The 17,447-nt window shown below is 44.2% G+C and overlaps 1 protein-coding gene across 1 annotated transcript in view; it reads right to left on the minus strand.

The window, feature by feature from the left end:
• Positions 1 to 15,979, minus strand: part of LOC126267809 (TWiK family of potassium channels protein 7-like) — a 236,891-nt gene extending 220,912 nt beyond the window's left edge. The window contains exons 1-2 of the mRNA XM_049973149.1: positions 15,961 to 15,979; positions 15,714 to 15,902 (exon numbers count right to left, since the gene is read on the minus strand). Of these exons, the coding sequence (XP_049829106.1) occupies positions 15,714 to 15,902; positions 15,961 to 15,979 (208 nt within the window). The remainder of the gene's footprint in view (positions 1 to 15,713; positions 15,903 to 15,960) is intronic.
• Between the last annotated feature and the right edge of the window lie 1,468 nt (positions 15,980 to 17,447).

Here is a 17,447-nt window from a genome sequence, read left to right on the forward strand (position 1 = left end):
TGGACCTTGTTTCTTAATTTTCATTTACACATGTTTTATCGTTGGCTACCTTATTTCATATTACTGTTTATAGTGGCCCATTGGCTGTTATGATCTGATTGTTCATTCATTTCGGATTTATTATTGTGCAACACTTCTTCATTCACATAACTTCCTCTCTGTTTTAGCTAATACAGTGCTTTGCGTAGTTTTTTTGCGACAGGAACACCGCAGTGGGCTGAATATCAACAGTTCCATATCTCAAGATAAACTGTTCAATCTCTGTTTCTAAGTTTGTATTGTTCGTTTGCTAGTATTCACTACAAACTTTACGTTTTGAAGAAATACATAACCATTTGCGGTATCTTATTAAAAACAAAATTGTCAAAATGTTAATTTTTGTGGCCTGGTTCCTTACTACTTCCAGCTCTTCGCTAGCTACAGTATTTCAGAAATGCTCCAGTTTATGTTCTGTTTTGTAGAAACGATTGTAAATCTGTCATCGCAGTTTTGTTTATCTTTATTTACTTATCCCATGGTTTTTCGATGCATTGAAGAAAGTACATAGAATACAGAACATAATATTTACAATAAATCCTATGGACAAATATGTAGAGCATTTATGTGACCTATCAACTTGGAGTCGCCAACAGGAAGTCTTCGGGCCTGCCATAGTGTGATCTTGTCGGACATTCTTGTGTGGTTTGTCTGTAAGTCTGTGGTACTCCGCAATCACAAGTCGGGATAGTTGCTTTCCTCATTTATGTGAAAAAATGATGCACTTCTGCCTTATCGGGTTCTAGTTCTGTTAGCATTCAACATTTTTTGCGTTGCAGCTTCAGTCCCGTTCGTTTTTGGACGATACTTGGCATATTATTATTTCGTTGCCCATTCTTGAGTCCATGCACGAGTACGGTGGAACTGATCTGCCACTGCGATCTTTGCTGTTATTGTTGGTAGTCACCTATAGAAGTGTCGGTTATGGTCTGCATCATTGATATCTTGCTTGATTTATAGATTTTTATTATACATTATCTTTTTGAATTCCATCGTGAGAGAACTTATAAGTCATAGTTGAGAAGGTGGAATGCTGCTTAATATTGCCAGACATTCCGTAGGTGCTGATTTGATACCATTAGTAATCATTGTAATGGCGTTGCGACTATATCATTGGTGATCCGCGACCGGAGATAAAATACGTTCAGAAAGCAGAAATTCCGATCTTTGCCGCATTTGGGCAATGGAGGAATTGACGGTTACAAATGATTATTTGTATCAAGGCCGGGAGACGACACGGCGTCTCCTGCTACTAGGCAGATACTTTAACCATCTACACCCCTTTGGCAAAGCGGTTAGACACAGTTACACGGCCTATCCCAGTACGCTTACCCCATAAATACAAGTTCTCATTTGCCGCACACTACCAAAGTAGCATCCCCTAGCCCTCTTTCCTGTTTTCACTCGTCGCATCAAGCGGAGTCCCGCAAGAGGTCGGACGAATAGTGGTCTGCACTGAATGACCACTTTAGCCTTCACGGAGCGTGATGAGTGATATTATAAAGTGGCGAGATTGGACTGAGCGAAGGTTAGGAATTTGTACGGGCGCTGATAATCGCGCAGTTGAGTGCTCCACAAACCAAACATCATCATCATCGAGGTACAGACGGGAAGCTGCGGAAGAAATGTGAAATCTTAGATGTGCTCGTTATTCCATATAATTCTTAAATTCAGACTTATGAGTCTGCATGATTCAGATATGGTAAGGTGGAGTCAAATGCATTGATCGTCAGGCCGCGTGTGTGACTCACTTGAAAATTCAGTCCGCCAATCAAAGATCTGTTAACAAATGTAGACTGACTGCCGGCATACAGTGCGTGAAACTGGGGCGTTCTGTGTTCACATTGCTCACTGACCTGAAACTAGTTTTCGGTCCAAAAGATACAGACGTTTTGTGGTCACAAATAGATTGTGATGGTTGCCTTTACAGAATGAGCAGGGAACCTTGCCTTTCCTCATGCATTTTTTAAAAATATGGCCGCGCTTGAGCCAAGGGTAACAGCAGTTATACGGCTTCAGTATCTCTAGGTGCTCCTGTACCGTGAATAGGGTCTGGAGGTCCTGAGCACAAATACCACGTTGTGCGCAGAAACACAATACGGCTCCAGCCTCAGCTTATTATTGCGTTTAGAGGAAGTCGGTTTAAACTATATGAGTATGTTAAGAGTTGAAGTGGACGGTACAAGTTTGAATTTGGTTGCACTTCTCCGTGGACCTCCTGAGCAATGACCGCTCATATACGTCTTCCGCTAAAAACCACATTAACTTTCAAATGTTTTCTTTGGTGATCCTATGTCGCTTTGCTCGAATTATCCAGTGATGACACATATCTTCCGGAAAGGCGGTCAGTATCTCCGGAACAAAGACTCAGTAATAGGCACTGACGTCTTCCTCTAATGATTTTAACGCCTCTATTCTTCAGAATCATTCTTTTGTATCGTTTCGGGGATTGTCAGAAAAAAACTGAAGTGTTGCTCGCAGAAATTCTTCCACGTGTCGGCTGTGGCAATCCTTTCTCCTGGGTTTCAGCACCAAAGTATGCGATATATCTCAAAGTTAAATAAGTAAGACGCCCCACCTTTTTTCACAATGTTTGTTAACTCCAAAGAGAAAAAGAGTTATACAAAGATGCACTGCCGGGTAAATAGTACAACTGGAAAGACGAAGTTGATTTTGATCCAATGACGATGTATGCCATCTGGAGGACAGTAGATGTACTGATAACGATTTCAACTTCGTCCACCAACAGGTGGCGTCGTCGCGTAGCTACCAGAGCCCCGTTTGTGTCCAGCCTTTAATAGGCCCAGTGTGGTGCAGATGTGTGAAGCAAGCAGGCAACCATATCACGCAGACGCACTCGTGTTGCCCACGGCCAAATGAATGATTTTGGAAGGGGTCGAATTGTGGCCTTCCAAGTGGCATGATCGTCGTTTTGGAGAAGTGCACACAAGTCGGACGTGCTGCCTCAGTTGTGCAACGATGCTGGTATCAGTGGTCATGCGGACATTGTCATACCCTTAGGCGAGGTTCTGCACCTCCGCCAAGTACAGAGGCCCTCCAGGATCGTCGCATTGTAAGGGAAGCAGTAGTAGATCGTACAGCTACCACAACACAGATAAGAGAGCTTGTGAGCCCAGACGTGTCAGCACGAACTGTTGCGAACCGGTTATTAGCCCTTCTCCCCCTCAAGCCACAGCATCATCTTGAGCTATGAAAGTCGATTCTGATTGCACGCAAGTGATGGTCGTTTGCTAATACGACGTAGACCTGATAAGCGCTCTCTCATAAGCACGTTTGTCCAGGACACACTGGCCCCACCACACTGGGGTGTGATTATCTGCAGCTCTAATTCACGTTGGTGTTTTTGAAGAGTCCGTTGGCGAGCTCTCGGTACGTGCAGAAAGTTGTTAGGCCCGTTATTTTGCCGTTCTAACAACAGGAAGTTTCCAACAAAATAATGCTCGACCACACAATGCCTGTGAAACTCAACGTACTCTGCAAGATGTGCAGTAACTTTCCTGGGCAACACGGTCTCCGGATTCGTCTCTTGTCCAGCACGTGTGGGATATGGTGAGTCGAGAAGTGACTCGTGCCATTCATCAACCAGTAACTTACAGAACAGGTCGAGCAGGCGTGGCATAACGTATCCCTCGCCAGCATTCGCCAGCTGTGCGATTGACTGGATGCCTGAGTCACTGCCTACATTTCCGCTCATGGAGGATAAACTACGTTCTAATATTGGTGTTTCAGCATGGATCAGTACCTGGTACCCCATAACCGCTTGTTCTACTGATCTGTAAATGTAATCATTTCCTCTACTCCATATGCAGTGTTGCAACAATAAATCTTAAGTGAATTGGGAACCTCTAAGAGGGTGTACTAAACCATTTCAGACCGTATTATGCCTATGAAGAAATCAGCCATCCGTAGTTTATTAGCAACACAGAGTGGACAATGTCAAGCGCTGGAGCTATTGCTGGCTTCACACGGTTTGTTGGTTGGTAAATTTGGGGAAGGAGGCCAAATAGCCAGGTCATGGCTTCCATCGGACTAGGGAAGGATGGGGAAGGAAGTCGGCGGTGCCCATTTCTCAATAACATTAACGATTGCCTGCTCTATGCTTTAAAATTCAGATTTTCTGTTGTCTCCACCAACTTTTGCCGTCTCGCCGTTTCTAGACTGTATAGGAGTTCATCTGCTGTTTCTCGATCACTATTTTAGAGGATGTTTTGTTACTACTCCTCACTGTTTTGGCACCAGTCAGGAATAAACTACTATCGGTAGCGTCTTGATCTGAACTTTTGGCAGTCCTAATTATCGTGGCGGTAAATATTTTCGTAATCACTGACGGCAGGGGGTACTCAAACTAAGCAGTTGTCTAGTTCCTTAAAGAATATGCTCCAGTTATACTTCTTCAGATTCCTCCTAGGGCGAGAGATATGATTTTATTGGTCATTGCTGGCTGTGTAGGTAGACTGCTAGAGTGTAGACAGTGCTATCAGCCAAAACGAAGCACAGATCCCTATTGTATTCCTGCTTCTACGCTGCTGACATAAAAGTAGTTTGGTCTTTAGCACGGAACACAAGTGATCTTTCGCCAATTGTATTACTTTATTAGCACTTTAAATGTACTCGTATTATCGAGTATGGACAACCATCAGCAGTGTAATGGAATAATGACAGTTAAAATTTGTGTTCTAACGGGACTCTAACCAAAATTTCGCGCTTATCGCGAGCGTCGCCTTACCATTCGGCTATCCGAACACAGTCAGACGCAAACTTCCATACGTTGTCAACTATTAAGATGGCAATCAGGATACATGTGTCGAAGAAGCTTATTAATCGACGTAGGGGTTTTGCCCCCAGCAAAGCTAGGTAACCATCCTTTGAAGTAACAAAACGGGAGAGAACAATCATTCGGCCATGAACAACTAGTTGGATTCGCAATTATGTTCCTTCGAACGATGAGCAAACTAAACTGCTATTTCACCTCACGCGCTGGCGCAGCAGCATACGTTCGGCGCAAGATCGTGGGCACATGTCAACAATGATAAACATCACTGTTCACTGCCTCGCCACCGGTGGACAACAATGCCGTCGTGATTCGAACGAAACTGCTCTTTCGCGCGCAGCAACTCATGTTGTTGGTATTTCACCCGAGCATACTTGGCTTTTGTCGTGGGAACTCCATTAGGTCAATCAACTGACGTTGGGGTGGATGAGTTATAGGCCACCGACAAGCGTAGAGTCGCTCAAGACCGCTTCCACGTCATCTGTTCGAGCCCACAAGTTACAGGCTACGAAGTAGGTCTCGAGGAAAGACGTCGAAACCATCTGAGCTGCGGAGTCAGGACAGGTTTGTGACTCCCAGGCGCAGGCACACTGCAAGGGCAGGCTTGGACCAATACTGCCATTGCAGGCGGCAAACCGTTGCGGCCCTTGACGTGACTACCGCATGTGTTGTGGGACCTGCTGGTAGCACTGATGTCAATGAGCTCTGCTCGCTCCTGGGATCTCTCCACGAGCTCATCCAGAAGCTAAAGGGTTCTTGGTTCCACTGTCATGGTGCAATCCAGGCCATCAACACATCATGAGCAGCACAATGGATCAGCAGCTCATTTGTACTTGTAATGCCAATACACTCTGCACCAAGGCTGGTGAGTTTTCGCAGTAAGGCATTCGACATCTGCTTCACCTGTGAAGCTCACTTCAAACCTAGGGTCACTGTGTAGAGAGTAAAGCACACCTGGTAACACACCAGCAGGCTATCACAAGGAAATGGTACTGTGACCTACATTACGGGTCACTATGTCACCACTGGATGCAGCTGCCAGACTTAACCACACTGTAAGCGACTTGCGTCGTGTACAATAATTAAGCCAGCCTATGGTTTCAGCATTTTATAGCGGCCTATCGACCACACAGAGGTACCTTTGCGGAGCTGAACTTCAACATTTTTGCTGTTGATGCATGAGAAAATTTTCGTCACTGGTGAATTTAAATCAAAGCACGCCAAGTGAAATTCATGGATCCCCAAAACATTTTTGCATGCCATCAGATGGCAAGATCATCGTGGAGCCTTACCAATCCACCATCTACCCTGGCCAAGGTCTGTCTGATTTCGTGTTCATCATCACCATGGCAGTCAGGCAGCTTACCTATGATTCAGTGCACTGTGTGTTATCCTCAGACCATCTTCCAGTGGTGTTCAGCATGGACGTCGACAGCACAGAACCATCTAACATCGAGCAGGTGCGTTTCCATGTCCAGGTGCTCGATGCTCGACACACTCGAGACAGAGCGGAATCCAGCCATCGTCGGCTCTGAACAGTTCTGCCCCCAAACCCAACAGACACTATGAGTAGTGGCTGCATGTGCTCCCAGACGACCACCAAGAATGCAGGTATTCTCACAGCACCTTTCTAGAGGCTACTGTGAGGGAGAACTGTGTCTTCCACCAATGGTAGGTCACCTATCACCCATCAACAAAGCGCCTTCATAACCAGCTGCATCATCACTGCTGTGGAAGAGCCCCACAACCATGACTGGGCTAGAAAAATTTCCATGCCCCGTTTCGAGGATGACAGCGCCTGGAGAATTACTAGCAGTTCCTCTAGCGGAAACAGAGTACCTTACCCCTGCAGACTGGGCAAGTGATATTTATGAGGCGTAGACGAAGGCGAGTGTTTCGGCTGACGCCTTTGCAGATAACTTAACATCCATGACTGACGCAGTTGACGACGAGCATATCTGTCTGGTGCAGGAGCAGCTGCCACGGTTTCAGATGGTCAGGGATGAAAGAAATGTGGCTGAGCCTATCAGAGAGGAAGAGGTCGGGGTACTCCAGCGTCTAAAAACCCAAGGCAACAGAGTACTGACAGGCACCACAACATGATTGTAGTAACTGTCTGCTATTTTTACCACGCACTTGCCACCGTTTTAATAACATACTGCTTTCAGCATCTACCCTTTAATGGGGGAACATAAAAAAATACTTCCCATCCCAAAGAGTGGCAAGAATCCTCCGTTGGTGCGGATCTACTGGCCACTCAGTTTGAGTCCTTCCCTCTCTAATGTCTTTGACAGTCTTTACAACATGTGGCTCCTTCAACACATCACTGGGTAGGGTCTCATAACAGACAAGCTGACTGACTTCCAGATTGGCCACTCAGGGTGTTATTGCTCCTGCTTTTGATGGACAGCCAATGGGAGCTCTGAAGTGTCATAAGTAACTTGACCTGGTGCTCTTGGAAGTATCATCAGGACATCAGGGCGTTCCATTCCGTGTGGCATGACAGTCTTGTGTACAAACATTTGTCCACCTGGTCCCAACGGCGCACAGTAGCTCGCCGGGAGGATGTTTCACGTTCTTGTGGATGGCTTTTAATGTGTGTGAGATAATAGGTGAAATTAAAAAGGAAAACTATTTCAGTTAATTTTTCCTTGTTAGCTAGAACTATTGGCAAACCAAGATCAGAGATGGAAAAAAGAGGTTTGAAAATTACTCTTTCAAATTGTATTTGATGTGACAATTCCAGTAAGTATCATGCAAATAACTGAAATTTAGATGACATCTAAACTGGTAAAGTTTAGGAGTATTTATTTATTCGTAACAACCTGTAGTTACATCTTTATGACACCCATGTACGTGGAATGTTGATATATGGAAGATTTTCTCGCACTGCTCCCGAAAATAATCCACTGGATTTTTCTGAGACTTTTTACTAGATTATATGTGTCGCTTTTGAAGCCGAATCCAGAAATTCCCTAGCTATTAATTTTTCTTAGAATTTCTGCCTGTTTTGATTGTGCTATATTCTCCTCCGGTCCAAAGAAACCTTAAACTAATTTTTCCATTCTTCATGGCAAAATTCACTGGATTTGAAGCTTGCTGCTTACTTAAATCTTCATCTGTGTCTTTTCACATTCCTGCGTATGATCTTTTCAAGTATTTGTATGCTGCTTCTAATTATGGCCATAACTCTTTATAACGAAAGACAACACATTTTTAACTGGTACAGAGGTCTTAATTTCGATGTAAATCGTGCAGAAAATCGATAATGTGTAACATTAAATTGTTATCAAATTATTAGGAGCACAACTACAGCTACTTCCGCCCCCGTGAATGACACCATATCTAGGAAAATGTGCTCTGTTCAGTGCTAAAAGTTCAGAAAATTAATCTGAGATTTATGTAGACGCTCCCTGAAAAACATTGGAAGCTCGGAACTTATTTCTCGTCCCCAACCGTGTCTTTGTCCATGTGGTGCAATAGCAAGTCGATGGCCCGAAACGTGTATATCTGCCTATAAGTTCAAGAAGATGTCTTCTACAATGTATGATAATCCTTCTTTCATGCACACCCTTGGCGCTTAGTGGTCGTTCAGGAGAAAAGTTACCAATCAGGGAAGGCATAGTCCTAAGTGTTTCATAATTAACAAGCAAATTGGACATTTTTGGAATTAGCATTCACTCACAAAACGTGTCTGTTTGGATGTAAATTTTCAATACTATATAAATATAAGATAATAATAAGGTTGTTAAACGAATTCACCTTACTGTCCTTTTATTTTAATGTTGCTCTCACCCCCAGAAAGATCTTGACTTCATATTTCAGAAGTACATTATTTCTCAGTAAACCGATACCGCTACACTGATTTCAGCTGTGAGAAAAATAAGAAAGGAAAAATATTTGTGAAATATTTAGTAATCTAGAAGCTTATGTTGCCTCGAGAGAACACGTTATATTTTATTAACGAAACGATCTACTTCGTTTAAGGAACGAGGGGCAACGAAAATAATGCCGTCACTATTGTTGAACCAATCGATATATCTAGGTCCTCACTACAGTCATTTATTACATGTAGAAAAGGAAACAGATTTTTCTTATTGTGGCGAGTCCACAACAGATTAATTTTTTGTGTTGCACAATTTAAACATCGTTTTCTGAAGCGATACTAGTATATTTTTAAACAGCTCCTGTCACTGAGCTATCAATCTAATCATTCAAATTTTATTTCGGTTTGCTATATGTATTATGATAACGTGTTTAATTTAAAGAAACCGAGGAACGGAGGATAAACTCTGATTTCAAACGTGAAAAGAAGTGTTAGAATAGTGTTTGTTCAGTATTTTCCTGTTCCCAGTTAAAAAATTTCTGAAACATTACGATAATGAAATTCTCTGCGCAAGAATAAATTCGAAAATGATATACTTCTTAGGATATGAAGAGCACAGACGTTATGGAAGGAAAATATGATTCACGTAGAGATAGCGCATGTATTTCCTTACACGGTCTGCTAAATATAGTGTCTTCGTTTACGTCATCGGGAGCCTGGTATTTGCGTGTGGTCTGTCCCAGGTGACATTTTCCAGATAACATAAAAATTAGCAGTCGTAAATGAAACGACGAAGGCTCGTGTTTCCGCAAAACCGCATCTGCGATGTTTAACATTTACGCCCACATTTAGTAGCCTTTCGCTGCACCTGACAACTTCTCCGCTTTTCTGAGGCGCACCGCTGCCCTTAACTGTTTGCAAAATTGCGAGAACGTTTCATAAATTTTTGAATTAGTCCCTGTCTGACTCTCAAATACAGTGATGCAGAATGACTCACCTCAACGATAGTATTTATGGATTATTGTTACGTCTGCAGTTCAATAAGCGGAACGGGTTGCAAATTGGTGTCCGATTATTCTGATTGTGGTTCCACTGAATCACTTGAGGAGTGTGCCAGAATTGTTACTACAACTACGATATGAGCGACGTCCTTTCCTTTTATTGTCCGGTTGATTTAATCTCCGAAGCCGTCTACCGAACTCTAAATCAAAACTTTGCTTCCTTGATTTGTCTATTATTACAAGTACAGCCATTTAACGTATGTGAACTCCTAAAAATCTTCACACTGTACGTGTGAGGACCGAAAATCTTGATTTCGACTTTTCCGCAGGCAATCAGCCACTTCTAAACATACTTGAACAGTTCTTAAATTAACTCTACAGGGAGAAGGGAGAAATAACGAACACGTAGATAGCACTAGTAAATAGATTTTCTTGAGGACTGTTCGGCAAGATACTAGGTAATTAGACGCTTGTTGAAACTTCCTGGCAGATTAAAATAGTGTGCCGGACCGAGACTCGATATCGGGACCTTTGCCTGTCGTGGGCAAGTGCTCTACCATCTGAGCTATCCGAGCACGACACACACCCCGTCCTCACAGCTTTATTTCTGCCAGTAACTCGTCTCCTACCTTCCAAACTTTACATAAGCTCTCCTGCGAACCTTGCAGAACTAGCACTCCTGAAAGAAAGGATATTGTGAAGACATGGCTTAGCCACAGCCTGGGGGATGTTTCCAGAATGAATTTTCACTCTGCAGTGGAGTGTGCACTGATATGAAACTTCCTGGCAGGTTAAAACTCTGTGCCCGACAGACTCGAACTCGGGACCTTTGCCTTTCGCGGGCAAGTGCTCTGCCATCTGAGCTACCCAAGCACGACACACACCCCGTCCTCACAGCTTTACTTCTGCCAGCAACTCGTCTCCTACCTTCCAAACTTTACATACGCTCTCCTGCGAACCTTGCAGAACTAGCACTCCTGAAAGAAAGGATATTGCGAAGACATGGCTTAGCCACAGCCTAGGGGATGTTTCCAGAATGAATTTTCACTCTGCAGTGGAGTGTGCACTGATAAGAAACTTCCTGGCAGATTAAAACTCTGTGCCCGACTGAGACTCGAACTCGAGACCTTTGCCTTTCACGGGCAAGTGCTCTGCCATCTGAGTTACCCAAGCACAGCACACAATCCCGAGATCGAGTCTCGGTCAGACACACAGTTTTGATCGGCCAGAATGTTTCATATCAGCGCACACTCCGCTGCAGAGTGACAATCTCATTCTAGACACTAGTTGTTTGTATACCTGTCAATACATAGGCGATTTCAGGCTCACGAAATATTCACTGGTAAATTATCGTTTTCAGATCAAGTATATTAAAGTGTATATTGAATGATCACCTGTATGTCACCCATTTCTTTACAGAATCGAACTACTATGTATAAAACAGCTCCACACTTCTTACTAGAAAACGAAGTAAATATTTTGAGTTAAGGATACAAGCGAGAAAAACTGTATAAAAGTTTGAAATTAAAGTTTGTTGGATGTCGCTAAGCCATAAAGTGCGTTACACCTTAACCAGAATCTTTTTCTTCGTGCATCTTAATGTTTATGACGTCTTATCTCCTGAATAACCAATGATATATGTGGATACTGCCCGAAAATGTGTTGCGAATTTCGTCGGTGGTAAAGAACTTACTAAAAAACGTCATGCTTAAGTTTTACTTTATTAACAGCGACAATGTAATAAGAGATACACTTTTGTTTTTATTTCTTCATTTTGTGCAGGGTGCCAGCGAAAAACAGCACTATGAGCACACGCTTTATCATGTACCATGATGAAACTGCCAGCAAACCGTTGGCAATACGGTCCCACTTTTGGTTGCAGAATCTCGGCCTTGTAGCGTAGAACATTGAGACTGCCCTCAACAACTACGAGACGTGTACGGTGGTCCCACATGTTGGACATGTGGTACAGTGTTGGAGGCGTTCGATACTTCCGGGATGCTCCCAAACACGTTGTCTGAGATTGTCGGGGTACGAACAGATCCGTGTCCCGTCCGTAAACAATACACGACGCGAACCTTGGGCGTCCATTCTGCATGATTTGTTACCCATCTGTAAAAGATTGTGGTGTACGACCTCGTACTCACCATGGTCATTCGGAACGAATATTCGGATCATGCAGTCGTCTGCAAAGAGTCCGATGCGATACACGACGTCCAGTAGCCTCCTCGAACAGCAAATTCAGTTCTGGAGCACTCAATTCACGGTTTCATTCACTCCTAAGTTGTAGGTGTCGGTCATTCCGTGCCGCTTTCGAACGTGGTTGGCCTGCGGTGTGAGTCCTCAACACTCCCTGTCAGTTGGAACTGATTCCATGGCCGCAACACATCAAATTCCCTGCAATGCACACATCGTGAAACTTCCCAGGTTGACAAGCATTCTGCGCTTAACGTGATGGTACGAACCTGATAACTGATCGGAACTGTCCTTCGTGGCATGATAGATGCCCACTCTACTGTTCCAGAGACGTTTCTAGTGTGTCCCTGGTACTTCCGCTTTACCTCGAATAAAGTCCTGTAATCCATTCGACTGCGGCAGTCCTCCTGTAGATAGCGCTCTTGGTAACTGCGTGTGTGTTTACAAATAAAGTCAGGGGTGAGCTTCCTATCGGTGCAGGAACGGTCACAATAGCAACACACCTGAACGACATATGGAGTGTCGCAAAACTTTTATTGATACGCCGTATTCTGTAATGGTTAATAATTCTATCGAGCTGCTAGAAGTGATTCTCTCTTGGAATCGTATAAAACGAAACTCCTCCGGAAAAGGCCATAAAGGACCCAAGGTACCGACCGGCCGCCGTGTCATCCTCGGCCCATAGACGCAACTGGATGCGGATATTGATAGGCATGTGGTCAGCACACCGCTTTCCTGGCCGTATGTCCGTTTCCGAGACCGGAGCTGCTACTCTTCAATCAAGTAGCTCCTCAGTTTGCCTCACAAGGACTGAGTGCACCCCACTTGCAAACAGCGTTCGACAGACCGGATGGTCACCCTGTAAGGTGTCAGGCTAATCCAACACCTTCCATGAAAACCCTGACATGATAAGCAAATCCAGTAGTATGTCACATAGCTCCGAATAAATCGTGACATTAAATTAACCAAAGTAATACGAGTAACGAGTGAGCAAATGGAATACCACAGACTAACACAAGAATGCCTAATGCATGTCATACCTTCCCACCGTGAGACAGACGCAGTTTCGAGGGGATAAACGAGAAGCCGAGAGCAGAACCGTGTTAAGCTAGAAGGCCCTACGATAAGGGACAGACTGGACACCCACGTCGCCAGCTAACCACTAGGACAACGCCAGCTGCAAGCTTTAGCGTGAGACTTTTTCGTGTCTCTGTTACGTCAAGTACCACTCCCCAGCCCATGTTAAAAGGTAGAGCCCTCCAAAAAAACAGTATAGATCTTACGATAACACAAAAAGGACCACACCACCCGCAAGTTTTAGCAAGAGACTTTTTCGCGTCTCTGTTACATTAGGACTTCCCTCCAGACCATCTTAAAATATAGAGCCCTCCAGAAGAACAGTATAGATCTTACGATAACGCTAAAAGGACCACATCAGCTGCAAGTTTTAGCGTGAGACTTTTTCGCGTCTCTGTTACATTGCAAACTTTAATAACATTTCCCCACCACGAACAGTATAACGTTTCTCATTGGATAGACAGAATTTTTGTAGGCGGAGCTTAAGGTTATCATTGAGACCCTGATTGGTCAGATGAAAACACAGCCAGATAGTTTTTTTTAAAACCAACTTCAGTAAATGGTAGTAAGGAGAAGTTAGGAGAAGTTTGTTAGTTCCGAGACGCCGAGCTGGATGGCTGCTGTGCCGGCCGCTGCCCCCCCCTGAAGCTGCTTAACCAACGACAAGGTAATGAACGCACGCGATGCCGCATAACAGCGCATAAAGCTTCACTCAGAACTGCAGAAGTCTCATCTGTTACACCCCCTTTTTGCGTAATACTAGTGTCGATCGTCAATTAAAGCTCATGGTGCTCAAATTTGCCACTTGAAGTAAAAATATGAAACGCGATGATTTTTCTGTTATATAGTTATTGAGAAGCCACATCAGCCACTGTAATTTACGACAAGTTAGATAAGTAATTAAGCATAATTGAGTGTCACTGTAGACCATTTTTATAGTTTTCTCTTTTGTGAAACTTAATTTAAACCTAGATTATAGATGTGATATGGCATACGTCATCCTTCGATCCATTGTCGAACTTGGAAACCCATTCAGGGAATATTCGTTCGCATTTTTGTTGAACGCAGTTGGTTTTTACCATCCTGTATTAAAACACTTCGTTTTATCAATAGTGCAATTTATAAACAATGTTTTGTGAGTAGAATAAAATTTCCAATGGTAAACTTAACTGCTTTTTCGACGTTATTTTACCAGCCAACTAAAAATAGGAAAGCCTTGAATCCCTTCCACTAAATTTAGTTAGTATTAAGATTCATTTACAGAGAGTGCAGTGAAGCTGACGCTGAAATCATTAAGCATTTGGTTATATCATCGCTAGTCTCACTGAACTCTTCTGAATTCCACATGTCATGTGTGGTCTGGCGTCCCCTTACCAGCAACAGGTCCCAGGTTCACACTAGTCAATTCCCTAAAAAACACGCTCAGAGTGTCGTTGCGCGAAAGTGGTAGGGAGACACGGTATAGAACAAACGAGCACCACCCAGAATGTTAGAACCCATTGAAGTGTTAGCCCAGCCCGACAGCGCTTAGCTTCGGTGATCTGACGGGAACCGGTGTTACCACTGTTGCATGGCCGTTGGCCTTGGAATCGTATACCTGAGTGATAATGGGCACCAGGGAGACACGTTTGAAAGCGTTGAACAGTATGCTTAAAGTGAGACTTTAACTTTTCTATGCGAATTGAATGTTCAAATAAGTTACGGGTTTGCTGCCGGGTGACATCGTCGAACACCGCCGATATTTCGACAGGAGCACACCCCAAATGGCGGTGATCGACGACGTCATCCGGCAGCAAACCAGTAAGTTATTTGAACAGCATGCTTAAAGTCTTCAACAGAGCAAAAGTGGAGACAGTACCAGTTGGTCGCCTTTGTCGATTTTCGTGGGTTGCACTACGCGACACAAATTTAATAAATGTAACTTAGGACATATATGTTCGTATGAAGTGAAGAGTTCAGTCAAATGGACCGGAAACCATAGTTGGCGCCATTCCTAATCCTCCGGGAGGTATTTTGATAATGCGCAGACGCAAATTACTGGTTATGACGTCACCAGTCATTACAATAATAAAAAATCTATGTTCCGTATTCACATAGCAATAATTTTGTCCTTCCCCCTCCCCCACCCCCCCCCCCCCCCCCCCCCCCCACACACACACCTTTCCCAGACTGCAATTGATCTGGCGAAGCAACAGTGAGCAGTACATCAGATGCAGGAGTTGTATAAGAAATATACGTGGTTTTAATTTTTGGCAGTCAGCCACTATATATCCTGAACATTTGCATACCTCAAGGACTGGGTTGCAAAAGGCGTATTATCACCGTAGAGGTCCTTGTTGTTCCACCAGGGTAGAAAAAAGGAAAAACGGCGTTGCTATCAGTTGAGGGAAAGCACGAATTCAATGAAAGAAAATAAGAAGATTGGATAACAATACAGGCTTCGTTGTAAAAACGCATTCCGGCATTGCCTGGGGTGGTCAGACAGCAGTTCGAATTAAGCTTCTACCGAGCGGTTTGACCACTGGGTCGCTTCTAGGCGACTGAGCTAGCACGTTTAAATTCTTTAAAATATTTCCTATCGTGCACTCGTTTAGCAAACAGACACACTTTTCTAATTTGTAATGGGCTAATACAGAAAGTACGGTAGTATGTTCCAGCCCAAAGAATATAGTGGCTGAAAACTGCGCGAGACCTGTAGAATGATCAGTACCTGACTACTCTGTAAAGCCGTCGCCCAACCGTCGTCTCGTGGGAGCTACGATACGCCAGCGACAGTGCGACTTACCGATGGTGGTGATGACGGTGACAGAGTAAAGGAGCGCGCCGCTGAAGGACCACTGGAGGTCGGAGTCGGTGAGGTCTTTGCCCTCGTAGCCGTCCATCTTGGCGGCCGCCACGACGCGGCTCTCGAACTTGCGCAGCTGCTCGTGCACCAGCCGCGTCCAGTTGCTCTCGTACAGCACGTTGAGGCGCTCTGAAACACCACACCACACCACATACTCTCACTGCACCAAAACTTGGCTCTCTGTTACTAACGTGGGCGTCTGACATGAAAGTTCACAGGTAATGACCTGTTTCATGTGTGCGTAATTTGTTAAAAACCGAACTTTGTGATACATCTTCGAGCTGTTTCTAGATCTGCTTCTATACTCTGCAAACCATTGTGTAGCGAATGGTAGAGGGTACTTCCCTTCATAAAACACATTAGAGTATCTTCCTGTTCCATTCACGTATGCAGCGCTGGTAGAATATCTGCTTAAAGGTTCTATATGTTTCAATCTCGTTATTCAAATGCGACTAGTTTCGGCGACACAATGCTCCGTCATCGGCCCCTCTAGTGGCAAAATTTGACCTATAATAAACTTTCCACACTGCCAAAACAAATGCTCAAAATTGAACTCGGTCTGCAGATCTGCTCATGCATGAAGTGCCCGCTGCAGCTACACGTAGAAGTTACGTTCCGAGTGACTCGAACGTAGCTTCTACTAGTAGTTCTTTGATGTGTGTGGCGGGTTCTTCATTGAAGATCGGGTCTGCAGACGATGAGTTTGATTTATATCCCCTGTTATCGCAGCGTAGAAAGTTGGTTGCAGATCAAACTTTTCCCAATAGTGGGGCCTAATGACGGTTAATTGTGTCACCGAACACAAGTTAACCTTTTATAAAGAGATTCAAAAACGCTGCTGGAGGTGTCACATTTACACTAGCGTAGCCTATTGCACATTAATATTCCCTTCGGTTGCCCTACGGGAAACGTGAACTTCATTCACAGACCCAGATAAGACAATTGGTGCTGACCAAACGCCGTGGCATCCACCTCCAATGCCGTCAATTCGTGCGGTATGGATGGGCGTGGGTTCAGTACACGGCTCAAGGCCGTTGTTAGTTTTGGTGACTGGAAGCCGCCATTGCCCGTTCGAGCAGCTGCTCAGTTGGTATCAGGAGGCTGAGTTTACACCGTTCCAGACCTCCACAAGGAAACATGCCCGGCAGTAATGTGAATCGAGTCCTGGTCCTTCATACGGCGATCAGATGCCCTGACCACTCAAAAATCGAGGCCGACAAACAAGAATATACTGTCCTCCATCATTCTGAGAGAATATGGTGATTAAATATACCGCAAAATTAGCCATGAAATACTTTGCCAACCAATCCACGTCTACGTCGACTGGGCACTATATTGCACTTTTAAAAAAAAGATGATATAGCTTACTAACTAACGCCTTTCCTGCACAGCCCCTAGCTGGCATGATATTCCCGCTCCACCTATGATCTTAGGTGGATCAGCGAAGGGCTGGGTCAGATTCGATACATAGTACCTGTATCGATATGACTACTCTTACAATTAGTATACGATAAACAGAAGTTCTCCAACTGCTTTACCTACGACTGAGAATACGTTATCAGTCCCCATAAATTGTTGCACCCAAGTATTTGTATTATTTGAGATGACTGACAGACCGCCGTCAGAACGAGGGAAAAACGACTATCTGTGTGCCTCAGTATAAGACCTAATTTT

The sequence above is a fragment of the Schistocerca gregaria genome, chromosome 1, assembly GCF_023897955.1.
Source record: "Schistocerca gregaria isolate iqSchGreg1 chromosome 1, iqSchGreg1.2, whole genome shotgun sequence".
NCBI classification, from domain to species: Eukaryota; Metazoa; Arthropoda; class Insecta; order Orthoptera; family Acrididae; genus Schistocerca; species Schistocerca gregaria.